General features: G+C 38.8%; 1 protein-coding gene across 6 annotated transcripts in view; it reads left to right on the top strand.

Annotated features, from left to right (window-relative positions):
- Positions 1–25,853, top strand: part of LOC128702844 (carboxylic ester hydrolase) — a 144,518-nt gene that overhangs the window by 59,379 nt on the left and 59,286 nt on the right. For 3 of the 6 annotated variants that reach the window (XM_053797275.2, XM_053797274.2, XM_053797273.2), the window contains exon 12: positions 4,502–4,711. The exons of the other annotated variants lie outside the window; for them this stretch is intronic. In XM_053797275.2, the coding sequence (XP_053653250.2) occupies positions 4,502–4,678 (177 nt within the window). In that variant the 3' untranslated portion in view covers positions 4,679–4,711. Of the gene's footprint in view, positions 1–4,501; positions 4,712–25,853 lie in introns of those variants that run through there. 6 annotated transcript variants of the gene reach the window in all.

Here is a 25,853-nt window from a genome sequence, read left to right as displayed (position 1 = left end):
CAGAGACACAGATCTGTAGTTTAGTGCCTCATTTCTGTTTCCTTTCTTAAATATGGGGACTACATTTGCTGTCTTCCATTTCTCAGGTAGTTGCCCAGTTTCAAGGGATGTGTTGAAGATTGTGGTTAGGGGCATGCACAGCATCTCTGCGTGTGTATGTGTGTGTGTGCCTATGTGGGAAACCGCGTGTCCACAACTGCCTTACTCTCCTACACCTCAGTAAATTCTATTAAATGCTCGTAAATGCTGCTTAAAGTACTTCTGATAGCTCCAGAAGTGAGTATCCCCCAGTTTCCAGCTAGAGACTGGTGCTGTTAACCCCATGCAACCAGGGCTGGATTACCGCATAGGCAAACTAGGCATCTGCCTAGGGCCCCGCGCATTTGGGGGCCGCGTGGTCCAAGGAGTTCAGAGGCTCATCAAAGACTGCGCACATGGTGCAAGTGCAAAGGGGTCCCTACCTAAAAAGTTCAAGTGTTTGGAGAGTAAAATTGCTTTTTAAAAATTAATCAAAACAAAAATAAATAATGAAATAAAATAAAATAAAAATAAATAAACCTAACCATAGATGGCAACACTCAACACGCCTTTGTTTACATGAGAACAGCTGTGTTTTCCCGCTAATTGGTGAGTATGGGAGATTCCTCTCCAATTTTCTGTAGTTTATATGATTTGATAGTCTTATGCATGATGCAATGATAACAATAATGGTCAGTGATTTATAAAGCGAATAATAGTGCTATAGTGGTTATGCTGAATATAATAGGTACATGATGCCACTACTTTAATAGCCTAATCTAGTAATACTATGCTGTCTTGAGTTTAACAAGACAGTTATAATGGCTGTTGGTAAATGGTTTTGGTTGTCTTGATGAACTTTCCCTATTAAATTTAATCTAAATAGCTGGAATGTATTTAATTAGACTTTAAACACGCTCACACCGACCCCCCATCCCCCCCACTCTCAAGCTGGAAGGGGTTGCTTCGCTTACCAGTAACTCAAAGGGGCCCCGCCAATCTGAATAGCCTAGGGCCCAGAGACTTCTTAATCCAGCACTGCATGCAACTCAACTAGGTGAATATCAGGTGCAGCTGGCAGTGGAGTGGTCACGTTGCTGGTCCGTCCAGTACCTGGGTCCTGCGTAGTTGCCATTGTGTAATAAATCAATCAATCAATCAAGTTTATTCTCTATAAAGATTAAAATACCGGGTTTACAGGTTTTGGATATTGTGTGGTTTACATGTTATAAAATACTAATTACAGAGGGGGCCACTAGGGCACCAGGCATGGCTAGGCATTTCAGGCAGACTTAGATTAATTTTTAACTCTAAATTAATATAGATTATGGAGTAAGTTGATATTAAGGCTAAGTGACTACATTATAGTTTGTGAGTTTAGCAATGTAAATGCTTTTATTTTGGCACAATACACAGGTTCTATATTGTAGTGTCACAGGCAAAGTTATGACTAGTTTGGACTCATTATTTTATGATTAAGATTCGTATTTCCGTGATTATAGACAAGTGGGTGAGTGAAAGTGCGAACTGGTGATTTTCATGTAGTTAGTTGTCGGGGTGTATCAGGGAGATAAGATGCTGTTTAACAGTGGTTTTGAAGGCGTTGAATGTGTCTGCAGTTCTAGAGCGTTCAGGTAGGGTGTTCCAGATTTTAGGCCCTGTGACATACATAGAATTTTTGTAAAGGTTTATTCGGACACGGGGAATGTCGTAGAGATGTTTGTGTCTGGTGTTATGCCTGTGAGTCCTGTCACAACTATCAAGAAAGCGTTTTAGGTCAAGGAATTTAAGGTCCTGTAGATGTAGATTGCACAGTAGTAAGTGTGGATGTTCTGAACAGGGAGTAAGTTTAGATCTATGAATAGTGGGGGGGGGTGAGTTGCCAGGGATGGGATTTAGTGATTATTCTTACTGCAGCTTTTTGTTGGGTTATTATTGGCTTTAGGTGTGTTGCTGCAGTTGATCCCAAGCACAAATAGCATAGGTGAGGTATGGATAAATGAATGAATGGTATAGTGTGAGAAGGGCAGTTTGCAGCACGTAGTATCATATCTTGGAGAGGATTCCAACCGTTTTGGATACTTTTTCTTGTTATGTGTTGGATATGGGTGCTGAAATTCAGGTTGTTGTTGAGGTATAGGCCTAGAAATTTGCCCTCATTATGTCTGGCAATTAGAGTGTTGTCGATCTTAATGTTAAATTGCGCAACACCTGCTCTGCTACCAAACAAAATATAGTAGGTTGTGTCAGTGTTAAGTGTAAGTTTATTGGCTGTCATCCAAGTCGATATTTTGAACAGCTCCTCGTTAACAATCGTGTTGAGGGTGGCAAGAATAGGGTGGGATATGACATAAGTCGTATCCTCAGCAAAGAGAATGGGTTTCAGGTGTTGGGATATGTTTGGAAGATCATTGATGTAAATGAGGAAGAGCAGGGGATCAAGGACACTTCCCTGCAGAACTCCAGTATCAAGTGGCCGTGTTGATGAGGCTGTCTTTAATGGTTGTCATACTGATACCTATTGGTAAGGTAGGATTTGAAATATGCAAGCGCATGGCCTCTTATACCATAATGGTCAAGTTTGTGGAGTAGGATGCCGTGGTCTACTGTGTCAAAAGCTTTTCTTAGGTCAATTAAAATTCCTAGCGGATATTCGTTCTTTTCCATTGCTGTGTAAAGCAGATCTAGCATTTGTACAATTGCATCATTAGTGTTTTTATTTTTCCTGAATCCAAATTGGTAGGTGTTGAGTATGTTTTGTGCCGTTATAAATGAATATAGACTCCTGTGTACGAGTTTCTCGAAGATTTTGGATAGCAATGGTAAGTTTGATATTGGCCTATAGTTGTATACATCTGTAGGGTCACCACCTTTATGTACTGGTGTAACCTTGCTGTCATGAGTAGTGTCGGGAAAGTGAGTTGTTAAAAAGTAATGTAATAGCATGCGAAAGGACATGGGCCGCTTCTTCTTCTTGCTTCTCCTACCTTTCTGTAGGCAGTTGTCACTAGTGTGTGTCGTGCCGAAAAGGTAAATTGGTCAATTAGCATGAGCTCATTTAAAATTAAGTGCTTTAAAAAAAATTCTCTTTTACGATAAATGGTATATTTTTTTCATTTATATTAATGTAAAAATTAATAATTTTGTACTGAAAGAACCTTAGAAATTTACCTAACCTTATTATAACTAGAGCAATTTAATTTAGCCTAATCCTACTAGATATATTTTAGATAAGTTTATGATAATTTAATAATAAACAAACACAATAAAATATATTTATTCGTTAGATTCAGAATTATTTTTGCGAAATTATTGTTTTCGCAAATTTTCACTTGCCTTATTCGGCAAGAAGACCGTTACTATTTAAGCTTTATTCGGCAGTTTCCCATGAAAACCACGTGGTTGTATGCATATCTTATCATCCAATTATGATTCAGACATGAATGTTTCATTATTTTAAACGTTATGATGCATGAGGATAGACATTTCACCACTGTTTTTTGGACTATAAAAATTGTCTAGCCACAGGCATGCAGGATTATATATTAAATAATGCTTCAGTACAAATATTTTACAAAATTATATTACTTTTCAAATATGACCAATGTAAACATTTAAAATGATGCTTGAGAAGTTAGGTACATTGTTAAAATATAGTGCGACAGGAAAAAAAAAAAAAAAAAAAAAAAAAAAAAAAAAAAAAAAAAAAGAGCATAATTTTAGAAGGAAATAAATTAGTTATTATATTGATCGACACCATGCCCAGCCCTTCTAGGGTAGGGTAGGTGCCTGAGCCCGAGCCTTAAGCTCATAAGACTGTCATTCCCATTTGCCCCCTCGGGGCGGGGATGGCAGACCAGAGAGGCCTAGCTTGTGGCTAGGCCTGGGGACAGTTGGTCCCAAAGATGAGGAGGTACTTGTGCCTCCTCCCATGGGAGACTTAGGTCTCAGACACTCCCTAAAGAGGGAGCCAAGGCCGGGCCACCACTACTTGGAAAAGGCCCGGGCCGGGAGAATACCGGCTAATATTTAATAATAAATAATAATTAGTTATTGCTATAATGGTACAGTTCTGGCATTTTATTGTATTTTGGCACACGTTATGAATTATGCTTACTTTGTCATTTCAAAATAAAAAAAATACAGTGGAGAGGAAGATATACAAATTTTTATCGAGTCAAAAGTTTGGCTTGAGAGCATTATTGGGACAACATTTTGCTCTGAAGAGAGCCCCATAAGGAAACTTTTATTTCTAAATGAAGCTTTATTGAAATGTCCTTAGAACAACTTATTGCTCACAAAAAGGCTCATTATGCTACGTACCTTTTTATTTTTGTTTGTGGAAGTGTGACTTTTAAAATCATAAAAATGTTGAAAAAAATATAATGCTATTTTAAATTCAGGTAACATGAAGCCAACACAGTTTTATTTCAGATTAATGTTTCATATATTTTGAGTCTTATTGCATTATTTATGTAAACAGGTTCGTGTTTTCTGGGAGTCACTGCCACTTAAACAGAACTTGCTGCTTCACTCTGAGAAATTTAAACTCTCAGAAGCTAAAGCTGAACTTGAGGAAATGAAAGAAGATTTGGATCATGAGATGCCACTTAAAATGGAAAATAAACCAAAAAAATCTGCTGCACAGAATGAGTTGTAATCTAGATGTAATAAAAACTACTTATCGTTGGAATACTGACTTCACATCCTGATACGGAATGATTGGCTTCAGATGTTTGTCATAGACTTATTATTGTACAAAATTTGGTGTGGTATAGAGTCAATAGATTACAGAGGTATATTGTAACCAGGTACTGAGGTAACTTGTCTTGGGAGTGAACAAGTTTCACCATTATATGTACCAGTTCTTAAATGCAATTTATTCAGAAGAACCTTAAAATAATTTTCGGACAGAAGTCTAAGTTTGCACAATAAGTCTTAGGGATCTTGTATGTTTTAGGCATGCAAAATTGGCAAGTTATTTAGATCTCATCTATAATAACCCATTAAAATTAAATATTGTTTCATTATAATGGATACCAGGTTTCTAGTAAAAATACAATGTCTGTTTTGTGTTGCTGCTGCGGGATACAATGTTGTCACTGTTACGCGCCCCTACTTCACTCCATTATATACAAAAATAAAAGGCCTGGTTAAAATAAGTTCTGTAATAATATATCACGAACCACTTTATTACTAGCTAGATAAAGCAGGTTCGACTATATATTATTATTGGGTACGGTATGAATCAACAGTACTCTCATTGTATTATATTGTATTATATTATATCTTTCCCCATGATTATTATAATTATAATATTATATTATATTATTATTAGGTTAGGTATTACGAATGTGTAACCACTACTGTAGTGACCAATTGGTGGTTCTAGAATTGACGTCACGCGTCACCTTCGGGCCGAGCTGAAGTCATACTATGAAGTAGTTGAGTGAGGTAGTCAGCTCCTAGCTCTGACTCGGTACGGGTCTTCAACCCAAAGCTCCTAGCTTAAACTAAAACTTTATACCAAGTCTATTGTCTTGCCTTTGCCATTAGTTTCCTGAAGTCTGGTAATTCATGTCACTTATGAAAGATAACTATTTCGTTACCCTAGACCTTTCTAAAAGAGTTAAATGGTGAGATTAGTAGATTATTAATTGAAATTATTGTATCATTCTCTGTTAATGAGAATTTGAACGTAAGATTGGATTTTTTGCTGTATAGTATTTCATTTATAATTGCTTGTGGTTATTTTAATTCACTAACCAAATACCAATGAAATTAAATGATTGGTAATAAAATAAAACTAACAAAAAACAAATGGAGTTATTTGTGCCCCTATTGTTACGGTGAAGATTAAGTCGTAACAAAAGGGGTTGTCTGTCCGGGAGCTACTTACCCTGAAGTACATATTTGTTTTGCATTAAAATTAAGCTCCCTTGCGAGAATTAAGAAAATGGATCCAGAAATTAAGTCAATATTAGATGAATTAACAGAGGCTACTCTTGACACTTTAAAATTACAGACGTGTTGGCAAATAGCTAGACAGTTACATATACCTTATAATAGATACCATAGCGCAGAGACTCATAGGTCCCTAATTAAGGATAGATTATTTCCGAAATCCCAAGCAATGCCAGAACTAGATTTGGAAGATAGTTTTATTTCCCAGTTCGAGGAAGTAAAAGCCCACGGACGGGAACTGCCTTAAATAATGAAGTTGAACCAGGGTTTACAAGGCCTTACTACTCAGTCCAGTCTCAAAGCTCTCCCCCGTTCATTTCCCCGGAGTATGTATCGGTGGTTGGAACGAACCCTCAGTTAAATGACGGGGATAATTTTAGGACTGGTGCTCGTCCCAAAATACTTCCGGAGAAGACGCCCGAAATCCCCTCGGTGTCATTACCTCTTGGGAATTTAACGTCCGAACAACTAGAGAGAATAGAACGCATATTACTATTACAAAACTCTCAAATCGAAGCTAGAAGACGTCTAAACGAGGAAGAATTTAGGCGTGAAAGGTTTCGTTTTGAAACAAAGCAGAAGGGAGTTCCGGAAGAAAGAGACGTGAAGAGCACGGTAACCGGGTTTGACTTGCATAAAGCAGCTCTGATGGTACCTAAGTTTAACGAAACAGACTTAGATGAATTCTTTGAAATTTTTGAAAATCAGGTACGTTCAATGGGCTGGCCCAAAGACAAATGGGCCACATTGCTGCACACGTCTCTATATGGAAAGGCGCAGTCTTGTGTCGCCTCCTTACCATATGAGTTTTATGTCCAGTACGACGTAGTAAAGAGAACTATTTTAGAAGCATATGACATGCTCCCTATTAGTTACCAAATAGCTTTTCGTTCCATGAAACGGCAAACAGGACAAACTTATTTAGATTTTGCCCGAGGGAAAGCAGTGGCGTTTGAACGTTGGTGTCGAGCTTCTCGGGTCACGACTTTAAAAGATCTATCACAATTAATGTTACTAGAAGATTTGTATGCAAATTTTCCAGAGGGAGTTCGCCAGTATATTGTTGGCCATCCGCAAACGACGTTGTTAGAGACTGCCGCGCTGGCAGACAACTTTGAGATTTCCCAGAGGTTGGTACAGTCTGAAAGCAGCCAGGTTATCGAACCTATATATATATATATATATATATATATATATATATATATATATATATATATATATATATATATATATATATATATATATGTATTTATAAATATATATATATATATATATGTTTTTTTTTTTTTTTTTTTTTTTTTTTTTTTTTTTTTTTTTTTTTATTATCACACCGGCCGATTCCCACCAAGGCAGGGTGGCCCGAAAAAGAAAAACTTTCACCATCATTCACTCCATCACTGTCTTGCCAGAAGGGTGCTTTACACTACAGTTTTTAAACTGCAACATTAACACCCCTCCTTCAGAGTGCAGGCACTGTACTTCCCATCTCCAGGACTCAAGTCCGGCCTGCCGGTTTCCCTGAATCCCTTCATAAATGTTACTTTGCTCACACTCCAACAGCACGTCAAGTATTAAAAACCATTTGTCTCCATTCACTCCTATCAAACACGCTCACGCATGCCTGCTGGAAGTCCAAGCCCCTCGCACACAAAACCTCCTTTACCCCCTCCCTCCAACCCTTCCTAGGCCGACCCCTACCCCGCCTTCCTTCCACTACAGACTGATACACTCTTGAAGTCATTCTGTTTCGCTCCATTCTCTCTACATGTCCGAACCACCTCAACAACCCTTCCTCAGCCCTCTGGACAACAGTTTTGGTAATCCCGCACCTCCTCCTAACTTCCAAACTACGAATTCTCTGCATTATATTCACACCACACATTGCCCTCAGACATGACATCTCCACTGCCTCCAGCCTTCTCCTCGCTGCAACATTCATCACCCACGCTTCACACCCATATAAGAGCGTTGGTAAAACTATACTCTCATACATTCCCCTCTTTGCCTCCAAGGACAAAGTTCTTTGTCTCCACAGACTCCTAAGTGCACCACTCACTCTTTTTCCCTCATCAATTCTATGATTCACCTCATCTTTCATAGACCCATCCGCTGACACGTCCACTCCCAAATATCTGAATACGTTCACCTCCTCCATACTCTCTCCCTCCAATCTGATATTCAATCTTTCATCACCTAATCTTTTTGTTATCCTCATAACCTTACTCTTTCCTGTATTCACCTTTAATTTTCTTCTTTTGCACACCCTACCAAATTCATCCACCAATCTCTGCAACTTCTCTTCAGAATCTCCCAAGAGCACAGTGTCATCGGCAAAGAGCAGCTGTGACAACTCCCACTTTGTGTGTGATTCTTTATCTTTTAACTCCACACCTCTTGCCAAGACCCTCGCATTTACTTCTCTTACAACCCCATCTATAAATATATTAAACAACCACGGTGACATCACACATCCTTGTCTAAGGCCTACTTTTACTGGGAAAAAATTTCCCTCTTTCCTACATACTCTAACTTGAGCCTCACTATCCTCGTAAAAACTCTTCACTGCTTTCAGTAACCTACCTCCTACACCATACACTTGCAACATCTGCCACATTGCCCCCCTATCCACCCTGTCATACGCCTTTTCCAAATCCATAAATGCCACAAAGACCTCTTTAGCCTTATCTAAATACTGTTCACTTATATGTTTCACTGTAAACACCTGGTCCACACACCCCCTACCTTTCCTAAAGCCTCCTTGTTCATCTGCTATCCTATTCTCCGTCTTACTCTTAATTCTTTCAATTATAACTCTACCATACACTTTACCAGGTACACTCAACAGACTTATCCCCCTATAATTTTTGCACTCTCTTTTATCCCCTTTGCCTTTATACAAAGGAACTATGCATGCTCTCTGCCAATCCCTAGGTACCTTACCCTCTTCCATACATTTATTAAATAATTGCACCAACCACTCCAAAACTATATCCCCACCTGCTTTTAACATTTCTATCTTTATCCCATCAATCCCGGCTGCCTTACCCCCTTTCATTTTACCTACTGCCTCACGAACTTCCCCCACACTCACAACTGGCTCTTCCTCACTCCTACAAGATGTTATTCCTCCTTGCCCTATACACGAAATCACAGCTTCCCTATCTTCATCAACATTTAACAATTCCTCAAAATATTCCTTCCATCTTCCCAATACCTCTACCTCTCCATTTAATAACTCTCCTCTCCTATTTTTAACTGACAAATCCATTTGTTCTCTAGGCTTTCTTAACTTGTTAATCTCACTCCAAAACTTTTTCTTATTTTCAACAAAATTTGTTGATAACATCTCACCCACTCTCTCATTTGCTCTCTTTTTACATTGCTTCACCACTCTCTTAACTTCTCTCTTTTTCTCCATATACTCTTCCCTCCTTGCATCACTTCTACTTTGTAAAAACTTCTCATATGCTAACTTTTTCTCCCTTACTACTCTCTTTACATCATCATTCCACCAATCGCTCCTCTTCCCTCCTGCACCCACTTTCCTGTAACCACAAACTTCTGCTGAACACTCTAACACTACATTTTTAAACCTACCCCATACCTCTTCGACCCCATTGCCTATGCTCTCATTAGCCCATCTATCCTCCAATAGCTGTTTATATCTTACCCTAACTGCCTCCTCTTTTAGTTTATAAACCTTCACCTCTCTCTTCCCTGATGCTTCTATTCTCCTTGTATCCCATCTACCTTTTACTCTCAGTGTAGCTACAACTAGAAAGTGATCTGATATATCTGTGGCCCCTCTATAAACATGTACATCCTGAAGTCTACTCAACAGTCTTTTATCTACCAATACATAATCCAACAAACTACTGTCATTTCGCCCTACATCATATCGTGTATACTTATTTATCCTCTTTTTCTTAAAATATGTATTACCTATAACTAAACCCCTTTCTATACAAAGTTCAATCAAAGGGCTCCCATTATCATTTACACCTGGCACCCCAAACTTACCTACCACACCCTCTCTAAAAGTTTCTCCTACTTTAGCATTCAAGTCCCCTACCACAATTACTCTCTCACTTGGTTCAAAGGCTCCTATACATTCACTTAACATCTCCCAAAATCTCTCTCTCTCCTCTGCATTCCTCTCTTCTCCAGGTGCATACACGCTTATTATGACCCACTTCTCGCATCCAACCTTTACTTTAATCCACATAATTCTTGAATTTACACATTCATATTCTCTTTTCTCCTTCCATAACTGATCATTTAACATTACTGCTACCCCTTCCTTTGCTCTAACTCTCTCAGATACTCCAGATTTAATCCCATTTATTTCCCCCCACTGAAACTCTCCTACCCCCTTCAGCTTTGTTTCGCTTAGGGCCAGGACATCCAACTTCTTTTCATTCATAACATCAGCAATCATCTGTTTCTTGTCATCCGCACTACATCCACGCACATTTAAGCAACCCAGTTTTATAAAGTTTTTCTTCTTCTCTTTTTTAGTAATTGTATACAGGAGAAGGGGTTACTAGCCCATTGCTCCCGGCATTTTAGTCGCCTCATACGACACGCATGGCTTACGGAGGAAAGATTCTTTTCCACTTCCCCATGGACAATAGAAGAAATAAAAAGAACAAGAGCTATTTAGAAAAAGGAGAAAAACCTAGATGTATGTATATATATATATGCATGTGCGTGTCTGTGAAGTGTGACCAAAGTGTAAGTAGGAGTAGCAAGATATCCCTGTTATCTTAGCGTGTTTATGAGACAGAAAAAGAAACCAGCAATCCTACCATCATGCAAAACAGTTACAGGTTTTTGTTTCACAGTCATCTGGCAGGACGGTAGTACTTCCCTGGGTGGTTGCTGTCTACCAACCTACTACTACCTACTATATATATATATATATATATATATATATATATATATATATATATATATATATACATATATATATGTATATATATATATATAAATATATATATATATATATATATATAAATATATATATATATGAACATATATATATATATGTATATGTATATAATATATATATATATATATATATATATATATATATATATATATATATATATATATATATATATATATATATATATATATATATATATACGTATATATATATATATATATATACGTATATATATATATATATATATATATATATATATATATATATATATATATATATATATATATATATATATATATATATATATATATATAGATATATATATATATATATATGCAAGGAGGGAAGAGTATATGGAGAAAAGAGAGAGGTTAAGAGAGTGGTGAAGCAATGTAAAAAGAGAGCAAATGAGAGAGTGGGTGAGCTGTTATCAACAAATTTTGTTGAAAATAAGAAAAAGTTTTGGAGTGAGATTAACAAGTTAAGGAAGCCTAGAGAACAAATGGATTTGTCAGTTAAAAATAGGAGAGGAGAGTTATTAAATGGAGAGTTAGAGGTATTGGGAAGATGGAGGGAATATTTTGAGGAATTGTTAAATGTTGATGAAGATAGGGAAGCTGTGATTTCGTGTATAGGGCAAGGAGGAATAACATCTTGTAGGAGTGAGGAAGAGCCAGTTGTGAGTGTGGGGGAAGTTCGTGAGGCAGTAGGTAAAATGAAAGGGGGTAAGGCAGCCGGGATTGATGGGATAAAGATAGAAATGTTAAAAGCAGGTGGGGATATAGTTTTGGAGTGGTTGGTGCAATTATTTAATAAATGTATGGAAGAGGGTAAGGTACCTAGGGATTGGCAGAGAGCATGCATAGTTCCTTTGTATAAAGGCAAAGGGGATAAAAGAGAGTGCAAAAATTATAGGGGGATAAGTCTGTTGAGTGTACCTGGTAAAGTGTATGGTAGAGTTATAATTGAAAGAATTAAGAGTAAGACGGAGAATAGGATAGCAGATGAACAAGGAGGCTTTAGGAAAGGTAGGGGGTGTGTGGACCAGGTGTTTACAGTGAAACATATAAGTGAACAGTATTTAGATAAGGCTAAAGAGGTCTTTGTGGCATTTATGGATTTGGAAAAGGCGTATGACAGGGTGGATAGGGGGGCAATGTGGCAGATGTTGCAAGTGTATGGTGTAGGAGGTAGGTTACTGAAAGCAGTGAAGAGTTTTTACGAGGATAGTGAGGCTCAAGTTAGAGTATGTAGAAAAGAGGGAAATTTTTTCCCAGTAAAAGTAGGCCTTAGACAAGGATGTGTGATGTCACCGTGGTTGTTTAATATATTTATAGATGGGGTTGTAAGAGAAGTAAATGCGAGGGTCTTGGCAAGAGGCGTGGAGTTAAAAGATAAAGAATCACACACAGGGTGGGAGTTGTCACAGCTGCTCTTTGCTGATGACACTGTGCTCTTTGGAGATTCTGAAGAGAAGCTGCAGAGATTGGTGGATGAATTTGGTAGGGTGTGCAAAAGAAGAAAATTAAAGGTGAATACAGGAAAGAGTAAGGTTATGAGGATAACAAAAAGATTAGGTGATGAAAGATTGAATATCAGATTGGAGGGAGAGAGTATGGAGGAGGTGAACGTATTCAGATATTTGGGAGTGGACGTGTCAGCGGATGGATCTATGAAAGATGAGGTGAATCATAGAATTGATGAGGGAAAAAGAGTGAGTGGTGCACTTAGGAGTCTGTGGAGACAGAGAACTTTCTCCTTGGAGGCAAGGAGGGGAATGTATGAGAGTATAGTTTTACCAACGCTCTTATATGGGTGTGAAGCATGGGTGATGAATGTTGCAGCGAGGAGAAGGCTGGAGGCAGTGGAGATGTCATGTCTGAGGGCAATGTGTGGTGTGAATATAATGCAGAGAATTCGCAGTTTGGAAGTTAGGAGGAGGTGCGGGATTACCAAAACTGTTGTCCAGAGGGCTGAGGCAGGGTTGTTGAGGTGGTTCGGACATGTAGAGAGAATGGAGCGAAACAGAATAACTTCAAGAGTGTATCAGTCTGTAGTGGAAGGAAGGCGGGGTAGGGGTCGGCCTAGGAAGGGTTGGAGGGAGGGGGTAAAGGAGGTTTTGTGTGCGAGGGGCTTGGACTTCCAGCAGGCATGCGTGAGCGTGTTTGATAGGAGTGAATGGAGACAAATGGTTTTTAATACTTGACATGCTGTTGGAGTGTGAGCAAAGTAACATTTATGAAGGGATTCAGGGAAACCGGCAGGCCGGACTTGAGTCCTGGAGATGGGAAGTACAGTGCCTGCGCTCTGAAGGAGGGGTGTTAATGTTGCAGTTTAAAAACTGTACTGTAAAGCACCCTTCTGGCAAGACGGTGATGGAGTGAATGATGGTGAAAGTTTTTCTTTTTCGGGCCACCCTGCCTTGGTGGGAATCGGCCAGTGTGATAATAAATAAATATATATATATATATATATAGATATATATATATATATATATATATATATATATATGTATATATATATAAACATATATATATATATATATATATATATATAAACATATATATATATATATATATATATATATATAAACATATATATATATTATATGTAATTGTCAACCGTTCTCTAGTTTTGCTAAAAGATGAATTATGCTGCTGTTAAATCTCTTCATTTTGGATATTTATAAACTAGTTGAAAGAGACACTTGAGCAACACTTGTGCAACACTTGTGCAACAATAGAAATCCCCAAATGTTGAACAAGTGTCTCGTTCTTCAACTTTTCTGTATTCTAAACCCAGTACATCAAATTTTGAAACTTTTCTTTCTATGTACTTTCTTGAACAGAATTTTGTGTATTATAGAGTCAATAGACAACAGAAGCATATTGTAGCCAGGTACTGAGGTAACTTGTCTTGGGAGTGAACAAGTTTCACCATTACATGTACCAGTTACTGATAACCAGGTACTGCATTAACTTGTCTTGGGAGTGAACAAGTTTCACAATTATATGTACCAGTTATTGATAACCAGGTACTGAGTTAACTTGCCTTGGGAGTGAACAAGTTTCAGCATTATATGTACCAGTTACTGATAACCAGGTACTGAGTTAACTTGTCTTGGGAGTGAATAAGTTTCACAATTATATGTACCAGTTACTGATAACCAGGTACTGAGTTAACTTGTCTTGGGAGTGAATAAGTTTCACAATTATATGTACCAGTTACTGATAACCAGGTACTGCGTTAAGTTGTCTTGGGAGTGAACAAGTTTCACCATTATATGTACCAGTTGCTGATAACCAGGTACTGCGTTAAGTTGTCTTGGAAGTGAACAAGTTTCAGCATTATATGTACCAATTACTGAATTTTGTTTATATGCAATTTATTCAGAAAAATCTACAAGTAATTTACAGACAGAAGTCTAAAATCTAAATAATTGGTATATTATTTAGATCTCATCTAGAGATGATGTAAAACGTCTGTTTTGGGTTGCTGCTGCGGGATACAATGTGGTCACGAGTATGTGATCTTTGGTGTTGCTGCTGCGGGATACAATGTGGTCACGAGTATGTGATCTTTGGTGTTGCTGCTGCGGGATACAATGTGGTCACCAGTATGTGATCTTTGGTGTTGCTGCTGTGGGATACAATGTGGTCACCAGTATGTGATCTTTGGTGTTGCTGCTGCGGGATACAATGTGGTTACCAGTATGTGATCTTTGGTGTTGCTGCTGCGGGATACAATGTGTTCACCAGTATGTGATCTTTGGTGTTGCTCCTGCGGGATACAATGTGGTCACCAGTATGTGATTTTTGGTGTTGCTGCTGCGGGATACAATGTGGTCACTAGTATGATCTTTAGTGTTGCTGCTGCAGGATACAATGTGGTCACCAGTATGTGATCTTTGGTGTTGTTGCTGCGGGATACATTGTGGTCACCAGTATGTGATCTTTGTTGTTGCTGCTGTGGGATACAATGTGGTTACCAGTATGTGATCTTTGGTGTTGCTGCTGCGGGATACAATGTGGTCACCAGTATGTGATCTTTGGAGTTGCTGCTGCGGGATACAATATGGTCACCAGTATGTGATCTTTGGCGTTACTGCTGCGGGATACAATGTGGTCACCAGTATGTGTTCTTTGGTGTTGCTGCTGTGGGATACAATGTTGTCACTAGTATATGATCTTTGGTGTTGCTGCTGCGGGATACAATGTGGTCACCAGTATGTGATCTTTGGTGTTGCTGCTGCGGGATACACTGTGGTCACCAGTATGTGATCTTTGTTGTTGCTGCTGTGGGATACAATGTGGTCACCAGTATGTGATCTTTGGTGTTGCTGCTGCGGGATACAATGTGGTCACCAGTATGTGATCTTTAGTGTTGCTACTGCTGGATACAATGTGGTCACCAGTATGTGATCTTTGGTGTTGCTGCTGCGGGATACAATGTGGTCACCAGTATGTGATCTTTGGTGTTGCTGCTGCGGGATACAATGTGGTCACCAGTATGTGATCTTTGGTGTTGCTGCTGCGGGATACAATGTGGTCACCAGTATGTGATCTTTGGTGTTGCTGCTGCAGGATACAATGTGGTCACCAGTATGTGATCTTTGTTTCCTCTTCATTTATATTTTACCTTGTTAATAATCTCTGTTTCTTTCGTTCAATGCTACTTTTTGTATTTAATTTATATACTTTTATTTACATTTCTTTACCCAACATTTGGTATATCATTACTATATTGCAAGTATTCTTTAATACATTTTTAGTTATATTTTTCATTAGACCGAACGTAGTTTTTGCTTTATGTTTTAAAATTACTTTTTTCTTCTGCAGTTTCTTATTTTTATTTTAAGATATACTCATGTAATACTAGTATATATCTTGAACCTTATCTCTACATAAGATACTGCCTACGCTGTGTTTGATCTTCCACCAGCTTGTAGAGATGGTGAAAATATTTTGTTTATTCTTGCCAAGAATCCAGAAACGATCCTTACTATATGAGTGAGGGAGTGTCCCTGGTGTCTGTCTCTCAAAAGTTAAGGAAGGAAGCAATTCATCTAAATCCGAAACTCGATATGTTGTCATTCAGAACAAATAGTAAATTGTATATATGATGGCCATTTATGGACACTCTCTGCTTCCTGTCTGTGAGCCATGACTAGATCCATGAGAGCACTTTTTCCCCAATGCCATGAACTGCCACTTTATTTGAAAGTCTCTGGTGAGGAACTCTATCAAAAGCCTTATTAAAATCAAAATAAATGAGATCAAATTCTTGATCGTGATCAACAGCCTCAAAAGCTTTACTGAAGAAAGTTAATAAATTAATTAGACAAGAACGGCCTCTCGTGAATCCACGCTGCGTATCATTAATCAGATTATGCTTATCCAGATGGCTTCTTATGATCTCGGCTATAATTGAATCTAGTAATTTGCCTACAATTGATGTCAGGCGGTAATTTGACGGTAACGACTTATCCCCTGCTTTAAAAATAGGAATTACATTACCCATCTTCCACATATCAAACACTACACCTGTTTGAAGAGATGAATTAAAAATATTAGTTAATGGTTCACAGAGTTCCATTTTGCATTCCATAAGAACCCTTGAAAAAAGCTCATCAGGACCCGGCGACTTATTTTGTTTCAGTCGGTCTATTTGTTTCATAACCATTTCACTAGTGACTGTGATGTTACATAATTTATCTTCTTCAGGCCCACTATAAAAATTAATTACTGGGATATTGTTAGTGTCTTCCTGTGTAAAAACCGAGAGAATATAATTATTTCAAATCGAGCACATTTCATTCTCTTTGTCAGTAAGATGCCCATAGTTATTTTTAAGGGGACATGTCTTACCTCTAATTTTTGTTCTATACACCTGGAAAAAGCTTTTTGAGTAAGTTTTCGAATCCCTAGCAACTTTAATTTCATAGTCCTATTTAGCTTTTCTTATCCCCTTTTAAACGTCCCTCTTAATGTCAATATACTGATTCATAAGATGACCCTTACCTCTTTTGATACGCCTATAAATTCCATTCTTCTGCCCAAAAAGATATTTGAGCCTATTATTCATCCATTTTGTATCATTCCTATTCGATCTAATTTCTTTACACAGGATAAAATGTTCTTTGGGGAGCATGTATAGTGTTCAGAAAACTGTCATATTGATAACTTTCTTCGTTACCCCAGTCAACAGATCATCATAAGTGTTCTCTAAGCCCATCGTAATCTGCTAAGCGAAAATCTGGGACTGTTATTGAGTTTACCTGGAGTTTACCTGGAGAGAGTTCCGGGGGTCAACGCCCCCGCGGCCCGGTCTGTGACCAGGCCTCCTGGTGGATCAGAGCCTGATCAACCAGGCTGTTGCTGCTGGCTGCACGCAAACCAACGTACGAGCCACAGCCCGGCTGGTCAGGAACCGACTTTAGGTGCTTGTCCAGTGCCAGCTTGAAGACTGCCAGGGGTCTGTTGGTAATCCCCCTTATGTATGCTGGGAGGCAGTTGAACAGTCTCGGGCCCCTGACACTTATTGTATGGTCTCTTAACGTGCAAGTGACACCCCTGCTTTTCATTGGGGGGATGTTGCATTGTCTGCCAAGTCTTTTGCTTTCGTAGTTATCCCTACTATCAAACTTCCATTCAGTGCTACATGTAATTGATTTGTGGTCGCTAGCACCAAGTTTTTCTGAAATTTCTAAATTATTAACAAGGGATACCTTGTTTGCCAGAACTAAGTCAAGCAGGCTATTTCCCCTTGTAGGTTGTGTCACAAACTGCTTCAAGAAACAATCCTGAACTACTTCTAAAAAGTCGTTGGATTCTCAATTCCCAGTCAGAAAATTCCAATCAATATTACTAAAGTTTAAAGTCCCCTAGAATTACAATGTTATCGCGCCTTGTGACCTTAACAATTTTCTCCCTCTGAAAATTCTACCCGACTCAGTATGTGTGTCAGACCATCCCACGCTGGCTATTTGATCAGGCAAATTTTTATACCCGTTTTTATGCAACAATTCAAACGATCACGAACAAAAAGTGCCACCCCACCCTCTTTCCCAATACTTCTGTCTACTTGGAACAATTTAAAGCCGTGAATGTGACATTCAGTAGGCATGTCCGTATTTTTCATATTAAACCATGTCTCAGCTATGGCAAAATCATCAATGTTACCTGCACTTGCAACTAATCTCAATTCGTCCATCTTATTTCTCGCACTACGACTATTAGTATAATATATTTTCAGAAACCCTCCCTTCTTTTTTTTCTTCCTTCTGATTTCTGTTCCTCCAACTATGCCTGTTACTCTCCTTATCACCTAATGCCATTGGTTTTCCTCTGTTCACCAATAACTCTTCCTCATTCTGCCTATAACTGGTTTCCTTAACACACACACTATCACTAACTCAGAATACATTTATTTTCCACTAAAACCCATACCACTATCTATTTCAGGTTTAAAGACCTAAAAGCTCCCTCCTCTGTGTTGGCCAGTGCTCCCACCCCAAACCTAGATAAGTGAACCCCATCCCTGGCATACATGTCATTTCTGCCATAAAAGAGGTCCCAGTTGTCTATGAATGTTACTGCATTTTCCTTACAGTGTTTGTCCAGCCAGCAGTTGACACCAATTGTCCTGGACAGCTATTCATTACCAACTCCTCTCTGGGGCAAAATGCCACATATACGGTTCCCATAATTTGCCTACAATTGAGGTTAGGCTTATTGGGCGGTAATTTGAAGGTAACGACTAGTACCCTACTTTAAAAATAGGAATTACATTAGCCATCTTCCACATATCAGACACTACACCTGTTTAAGAGATAAATTAAAAATATTTGTTAACGGTTCACAAAGTTCCATTTTGCATTCCTTAAGAACCCTTGAAAAAAAGCTCATCGGGACCCGGTGATTTATTTTGGTTCAGAGGGTCTATTTGCTTCATAACCATTTCACTAGTGACTGTGATGCTACATAATTGATCTTATTCAGGTCCACTATAAAAATTAATTACTGGGATATTGTTAGTGTCTTCCTGTTTAAAAACCGAGAGAAAATAATTATTTAAAATCGAACACATTTCATTCTCTTTGTCAGTAAGATGTCCCAGATTATTTTTAAGGGAACCTATCTTATCTCTAACTTTTGTTCTATACACCTGGAGAAAACTTTTTGGGTTAGTTTTCGAATCCCTTGCAAATTTAATTTCAAAGTCCCGTTTAGCTTTTCTTATCCCCTTTTTAATGTCCGTCTTAATGTCAATATACTGATTCATAAGATGACCCTCACCTCTTTTGATACGTCAAAAAATTCCTCTCTTCTGCTTTAAAAGATATTTGAGCCTATTATTCATCCATTTTGGATCATTTCTATTCGATCTAATTTCCTTATATGGGATGAATGTTCTTTGGGCAGCATGTATTGTGTTAAGAAAGCTGTCATACTGATAGCTCTCTTCGTTATCTCAGTGCAGAGATGATAAGTGTTCTCTAAGCCCATTGTAATCTGCTAAGCAAAAATCTCGGACCATTACTGAATTATCCCTACTGTCATACTTCCATTCAATGCACAAGGTAATTGATTTGTGATCGCTTGTGCCGAGTTCCTCTGTAATTTCTAAATTATTAACAAGGATTTCCTTATTTGCCAGAACCAAGTCAAGCAGGTTTTTTCCCCTTGTAGGCTCTGTCACAAACTGCCTCAAAACACAATCCTGAACTACTTCTAAGAAGTTGTTAGATTCTAAATTCCCAGTCAAGAAATTCCAATCAATGTGACTACAGTTAACGTCTCCTAGAATTACTACATTATCGTCCCTTGTGGCCTTAACAATTTCCTCCCAGAGAAGTCTCCCTTGGTCTCTATATAAGTTTGGGGGACGGTATATCACTCCTAAAATCAAATTTTCATGCTCCTCTGAAAATTCTTCCAAACTCTGTATATGTTACTTCAGACTTACTACCTGTTTTTATGCAACAGTTCAAGCGATCTCGGACATACAATGCCACCCCACCCCCATTCCCAATACTTCTATCTACTTGGTTCACAGAGATCCGTTTTGCATTCTTTAATAACCCTTGAAAAAAGCTCATCAGGACCCAGCGATTTATTTTGCTTCAGTCGGTCTGTTTGTTTCATAACCATTTCACTAGTGACTGTGATGTTACATAATTTATCTTCTTCATGCCCACTATAAAAATTAATTACTGGAATAATGTTTGTGTCTTCCTGTGTAAAAACAGAGAGAAAATATTTTTTTGAAATCGAGCATATTTCATTCTCTTTGTCAGTAAGATGCCCATAGTTATTTTTAAGATGCCCTATCTTATCTCTAACTTTTGTTCTATACACCTGGAAAAACTGTTTGGGTTAGTTTTCGAATCCCTTGCAACTTTACTTATTCCCTTTTAGCTTTACTTATCCTTTTTTTAATGTCCATCTTAATGTCAATATACTTATTCATAAGATGACCTCGCCTCTTTTGATACGTCTATAAATTCCTTTCTTCTGCCCTAAAAGATATTTTAGCCTATTATTCATCCATTTTGGGTCATTTTTATTTGATCTAATTTCTTTATGTAGGATAAATGTTCTTTGGGCACCATGTATAGTGTTCAGAAAGCTGTCATATTGATAGCTCTCTTCCTTACCTAAGTCAACAGATGATAAACGTTCTCTAAGCCCGTTGTAATCTGCTAAGCGAAAATCTAGGACCATTACTGAATTATCTCTACTGTCACACTTCCATTCCATGCTAAAGGCAATTGATTTGTGATTGCATGTGCTGAGTTCCTCTGTAATTTCTAAATTACTAACAAGGGTTTCCTTGTTTTCAAGAACCAAGTCAAGCAGGTTATTTCCCCTTCTAGGTTTTGTCATAAACTGCTTCAAAAAACAAACCTGAACTACTTCTAAGAAGTCACTTGATTCTAAATTCCCCTAGAATTACTACATTTTCGTGCATTGTGGCCTTAACAATTTCCTCTCAGAGTAATCTCCATTGGTCCCTATCCAGGTTTGGGGGACGGTATATCACTCCCAGAATCAGTTTTTCATGCCCCTCTGAAAATTCTATCCAGACAGACTCTGTGTTACTTCAGACTTAATACCCGTTTTTATGCAATAGTTCAAGCGATCTCAGACATTCAGGGCCACCCTACCTCCCTTCCCGATACTTCTATTTTCTTGGAACAATTTAAAACTCTGAATGTGACTTTCTGCAGGCATATCCCGACTTTTGGAATTGAACCATGTCTCAGTGATGGCAAATACATCAGTGTCACCTGTACTAGCAACTATTCTCAACTCATCCATCTTATTCCTAGCACTATGGCTATTAGCAAAATATATTTTTAAAGATCCACGTTTCTCTTTACCCTTCCTCCTCATTTCCGTTTTTCCACTAAACCTATTACTGTCATTGTCACCTAGTGCCACTGGCTTTCCAATATCCACCTCCTTCTGTCTATTACTAGTTCCCCTAGAACTCATAATATTACTACACTGGAACTTCACTGTATTCCCGCCAAAACCCACACCTAGTTTAAAGCCCTAACAGGAGCCTCCATTGCAGTTGCCAGTGCCCCCACCCCAGACCTTGATAAGTGAATCCCATCCCTGGTATACATGTCATTTCACCCATGGAAGAGGTCCCAGTTGTCAATTAATATTACCGCATTTTCCTTACAGTATTTGTCCAGCCAGTAATTGACACCAGTTGCCATGGACAATCATTCGTTTCCAACTCCTCTCCTTGGCAAAATACCACATATGACAGGGTTCCCACCCTTCTTCCTAATTGTTTCTATTGCTGACCTATAGCTGCTAATCAGGTCTTCACTCCTATTATTTGCCTCCCGCAATGAGGCAGATAATAGGATTGGTCCCATTACCTTTCATGATGTCGTCCAGACGGCTAACAATATCCCCCATCCCAACCCCATGAAAACATAACCTCTGCCTCCTTTTCTTGTCCCTAAGACAAAAGGCCCTACCCATAAACTTAAACTGACTATCTCCAACTAAAACAATGTTCTTACGCTCACTTTTGGAATACGTGGTGGCGTTCTGGATGGTCTTCATTGGGGTTTCAAGGGTTTTCTCATTCTCGCCTGCCAATGCTTCGTTGGTCTGCTTTACTTAGGCACACATTGTCTGCTTTCATGAGGCACACATTGCTTTATTAGGCATGCAGTGTCTGCTCTACTTGGGCAGGCATTGTCTGCTTTATTAGGCTGACAGTGTCTGCTTTACTTAGGTACACAGTGTCTGCTTTACTTAGGCATGCAGTGTCTGCATTACTTAGGCACGCAGTGTCTGCTTTACATAAGAACGTAAGAAATGACGAACACTGCAATAGGCCTGCTGGCCCATACTAGGCAGGTTCTCATATAGGCACCTAGACACACACATTGTCTGCTTTGCTGAGGCACACAGTGTGTGCTTTATTAAGCATGCAGTGTCTGCTCTACTTAGGTACTCAGTGTCTGCTTTACTTAGGCACACATTCTCTGCTTTATGTGGCATGCAGTGTCTGCTTTACTTAGGCATACATTGTCTGCTTTATTAGGCACACAGTGTTTGCTTTAGTTAGGCACCCAGTGTCTGCTTTTTTAGGCACCCAGCGACTGCTTTACTCAGGCACGCAGTGTCTGCTTTTCTTAGGCACCCAGCGTCTGTAATACTTACGTACACAGTGTCCTTGTTTGCCAGAATCAAGTCAAGCAGATTATTTCCCCTTGTACGTTCTGTAACACACTGGTTTAAAAAACAATCCTGAACTACCTCTAAGAAGCCGTTAGACTCTTAATTGCCAGTCAAGGATTTCTGATCAATATGACTAAAGCTAAAGTCCCCTAGAGTTACGACTTTATCGTGCCTTGTGGCCCTAACAATTTCTTCTACACATTAGTCTTCCTCGGTCTCTATCCAAGTTTAGGGGACGGTATATCACACCTAAAATAAATTTTTCATGCCTCTCTGAAAATTCTACTCACACAGACTCACTATGTGTTTCAGACTTTATACCTGTTTTCATGCAACTATCTCGGGCATATTATTATTATTATAATCAAAAAGAAGCGCTAAGCAATCTCGGGCATAGAGTGCCACCCCACCCCTCTGTTTGATACTTCTGTTTATTTGGAACAATTTAAAACTCTGAATGTCTCAGTTATGGCAAAAGCATCATTGTTACCCACACTTTCAATTAACCTCAATTCATCCATCTTATTTCTTGCACTACGACTATTAGAATAATATATACACAAATAACCCGCACATGGAAGAGAAGAGCTTATGACGACTTTTCAGTCCCACTTGGACCATTTGCAAGTCGGACCGAAACGTCGTCGTAAGCTCCTCTCTTCTCTGTGCGGATTTAATTTGTGTATTGTTCCTGTCACGGTATTGTGCATTTTTTATTAGTATAATATATGATTAGAAAACCTCCCTTCTCTTTTATCTTTCTGCTGATTTATGTTCCTCCCTTATACCTGTTACTGTCCTTGTCACCTAGTGCCACTGGCTTTCCAATATTCGCGAATAACGCTACCTCCTTCTGCCTATAGCTGGTTTCCATGAAACTCACACTATCGCTACACCGAGAATTCATTGATTTTCCACAAAAACCCATACCACTATTTCTAGTTTAAAGACATAACAGCTCCCTCCACTGTGTTGGCCAGTGCCTGCACCCCAAACCTAGAAAAGTGAACCCTATCCTTGGCATACATGTCATTTCTGCCAAGGAAGAGGTCCCGGTTGTCTATGAATGTTACTGCATTTTCCTTACAGTGTTTGTCCAGCCAGCAATTGACACCAATTGCCCTGGACAGCGCATTTCCAACTCCTCTCCTGGGCAAAATGCCACATATAACAGGGTTCCCACCCTTCTTCCTAATTATCTCTATTACACTCCTATATCTTCACTTCACTATATCTCACTCATAGGCCAGAATCGTTGCCTCCTGCACTGAGGCTGATAATATGATTGCTCCCATTACCTTTCACGATATCGTCTAGACGGCTAACAATATTCCTCATCCCAGCCCCAGGAAAACATACCCTCTGCCTCATCTTCCTTTCTCTGAGACAAAAAGCCCTGTCCATAAATTTAACCTGACTGTCCCCAACTAAAACAATGTTCTTACCTTCACTGGTGGAGTTCGTCGTGACATTCTCAATGATCTTCGTTGAGATGGCCTTTTTTGGAAGGGTCTTCGTTGGGGTTTCAAGGGATGTCGACTCACCCTCGTCTGCCAATGCTTCCTTGATGCTCATTGTGACGTAGACAACTCAGTAGACAACTCACATTCGTCGGGTAGCACCGAAAATGGGTTCGAAGTTTCCACAGTAGTCTTCTGGATCTTCATTGTTTCTGTTACTCCATCACTCTTCTTGATCTTCGGGTTTTGGAGAAATGACGATGTTTCATTTTTTATACATCAAAATTAGAGATTTCTGATGTCAGAGCAATCTGCATACTGTCTTCTGCGTTCAACCGACTTCTGGACTTTGTTTTTAAGCTATTGAGAGTGGAAAATCCGTGTTCTCATAGGTAGGTAGTTGCAAACGGCAGCAGTGTTTTTATTGCTTCCTCATATGCAATTTTGAGAGCCTTTGCAGCTCTTGACATCCAGAAAGAGGACAGATCTGTGTTGTTCTGAAATTTAATTCATTGTTTGAGCGAAATTCATAAAGTGCCTTTGCCAATCCTTCAGGCTCTTCTGGCACATCTGTTATTTCACAATTGAAGAGACCCTTGATGTAAAGACCACAATCTTCCAAAGAACATAGCTATCTTTGGATAGGCAGATGTTTTATTTAGTTCTACATTCTGACTCCAATTCTAAAGCTTTGATCCAAATGCTGAAATCTTTTCTCTGGCTGTAAAAGTATTGATATTTTTCCCTTGTAGGTCTTTGCTCAATGCATTCACATTCCTAAAGATATAAGCCCAAACTCGATTCAGAACATTTCCACCTGAAATTCACTTCACTGCTGTGTGATAAAGTAAGCTTGAATATTCAGTCTCTCTATCCTTACATAATTCATGATATAGCCGAGTGTTTAGTGCACGTCCTTTGACAATACTGATGGCTGTCAGGTGATGGATCATGCAAGATTTTCTCTTCTTCTGCATCGGAACCTTTGTAGCGAATATACACCATCAGCTGCGAATTGCTACTAACATCTCTCATTAAGCTGAATACCATAATGTTTACTTGCTCTCTTTTAATGAAGAAATCACTTGTTCCCTCACATTTTGTGCTAAAATAGAAATTCTCTCTTTCTCAATTTTTGCATACAAAGGTACTGAATTCAGTCTCATGGCTTCTTTCTGATCATACATAATCTCTACCATTTTCACAGATGTAGGTTTAACTAAGTCCTGACCAATAATATGTGGTTTCTTGTTTTGGGCAATCAACCAAGTTACTTCAAAGCTAACCCTTAATGCTGAACCTTGATCAAATGTACCTCTCAAGTTGCTGTCCAATAATTGCCTTTTAATAGACCTTTCCAAATTCACAAATTATTCTCTGCTGTTTGGAAGATAGATCTGAGTGCCAGTTATCAATTAAGTGTATCCTTAATAAAGATTCCCAAATGTTGCATCAGTGTCTCAATTTTCAACTTCTCGAGTTTCAAACATTTATCACATCTGTCAGACTTCAACATCATGGGAACTTCATTCAAGGAATCCTTCATTACTTGTCCAACCTTCGGACGAAGACCTACTAACACACACGAAGACCTACACACACACACACACTGTAAGTACGTGCCGGTCAAGCCCCAGGAGGTTGTGGGTCAGGTCACAAGAAGTTGTGGGCAGAAAGGACCACTGAGACTACACTACAACCCACAAGCCACCTACCTTTCAGTACATAATAAACCCACACATAATTCCA

The sequence above is a fragment of the Cherax quadricarinatus genome, chromosome 91 (assembly GCF_038502225.1).
Source record: "Cherax quadricarinatus isolate ZL_2023a chromosome 91, ASM3850222v1, whole genome shotgun sequence".
Lineage (NCBI taxonomy): Eukaryota > Metazoa > Arthropoda > Malacostraca > Decapoda > Parastacidae > Cherax > Cherax quadricarinatus.
The sequence above is the reverse complement of the archived record's forward strand: the minus strand, read 5'-3'. Positions and strand labels throughout refer to the sequence as shown.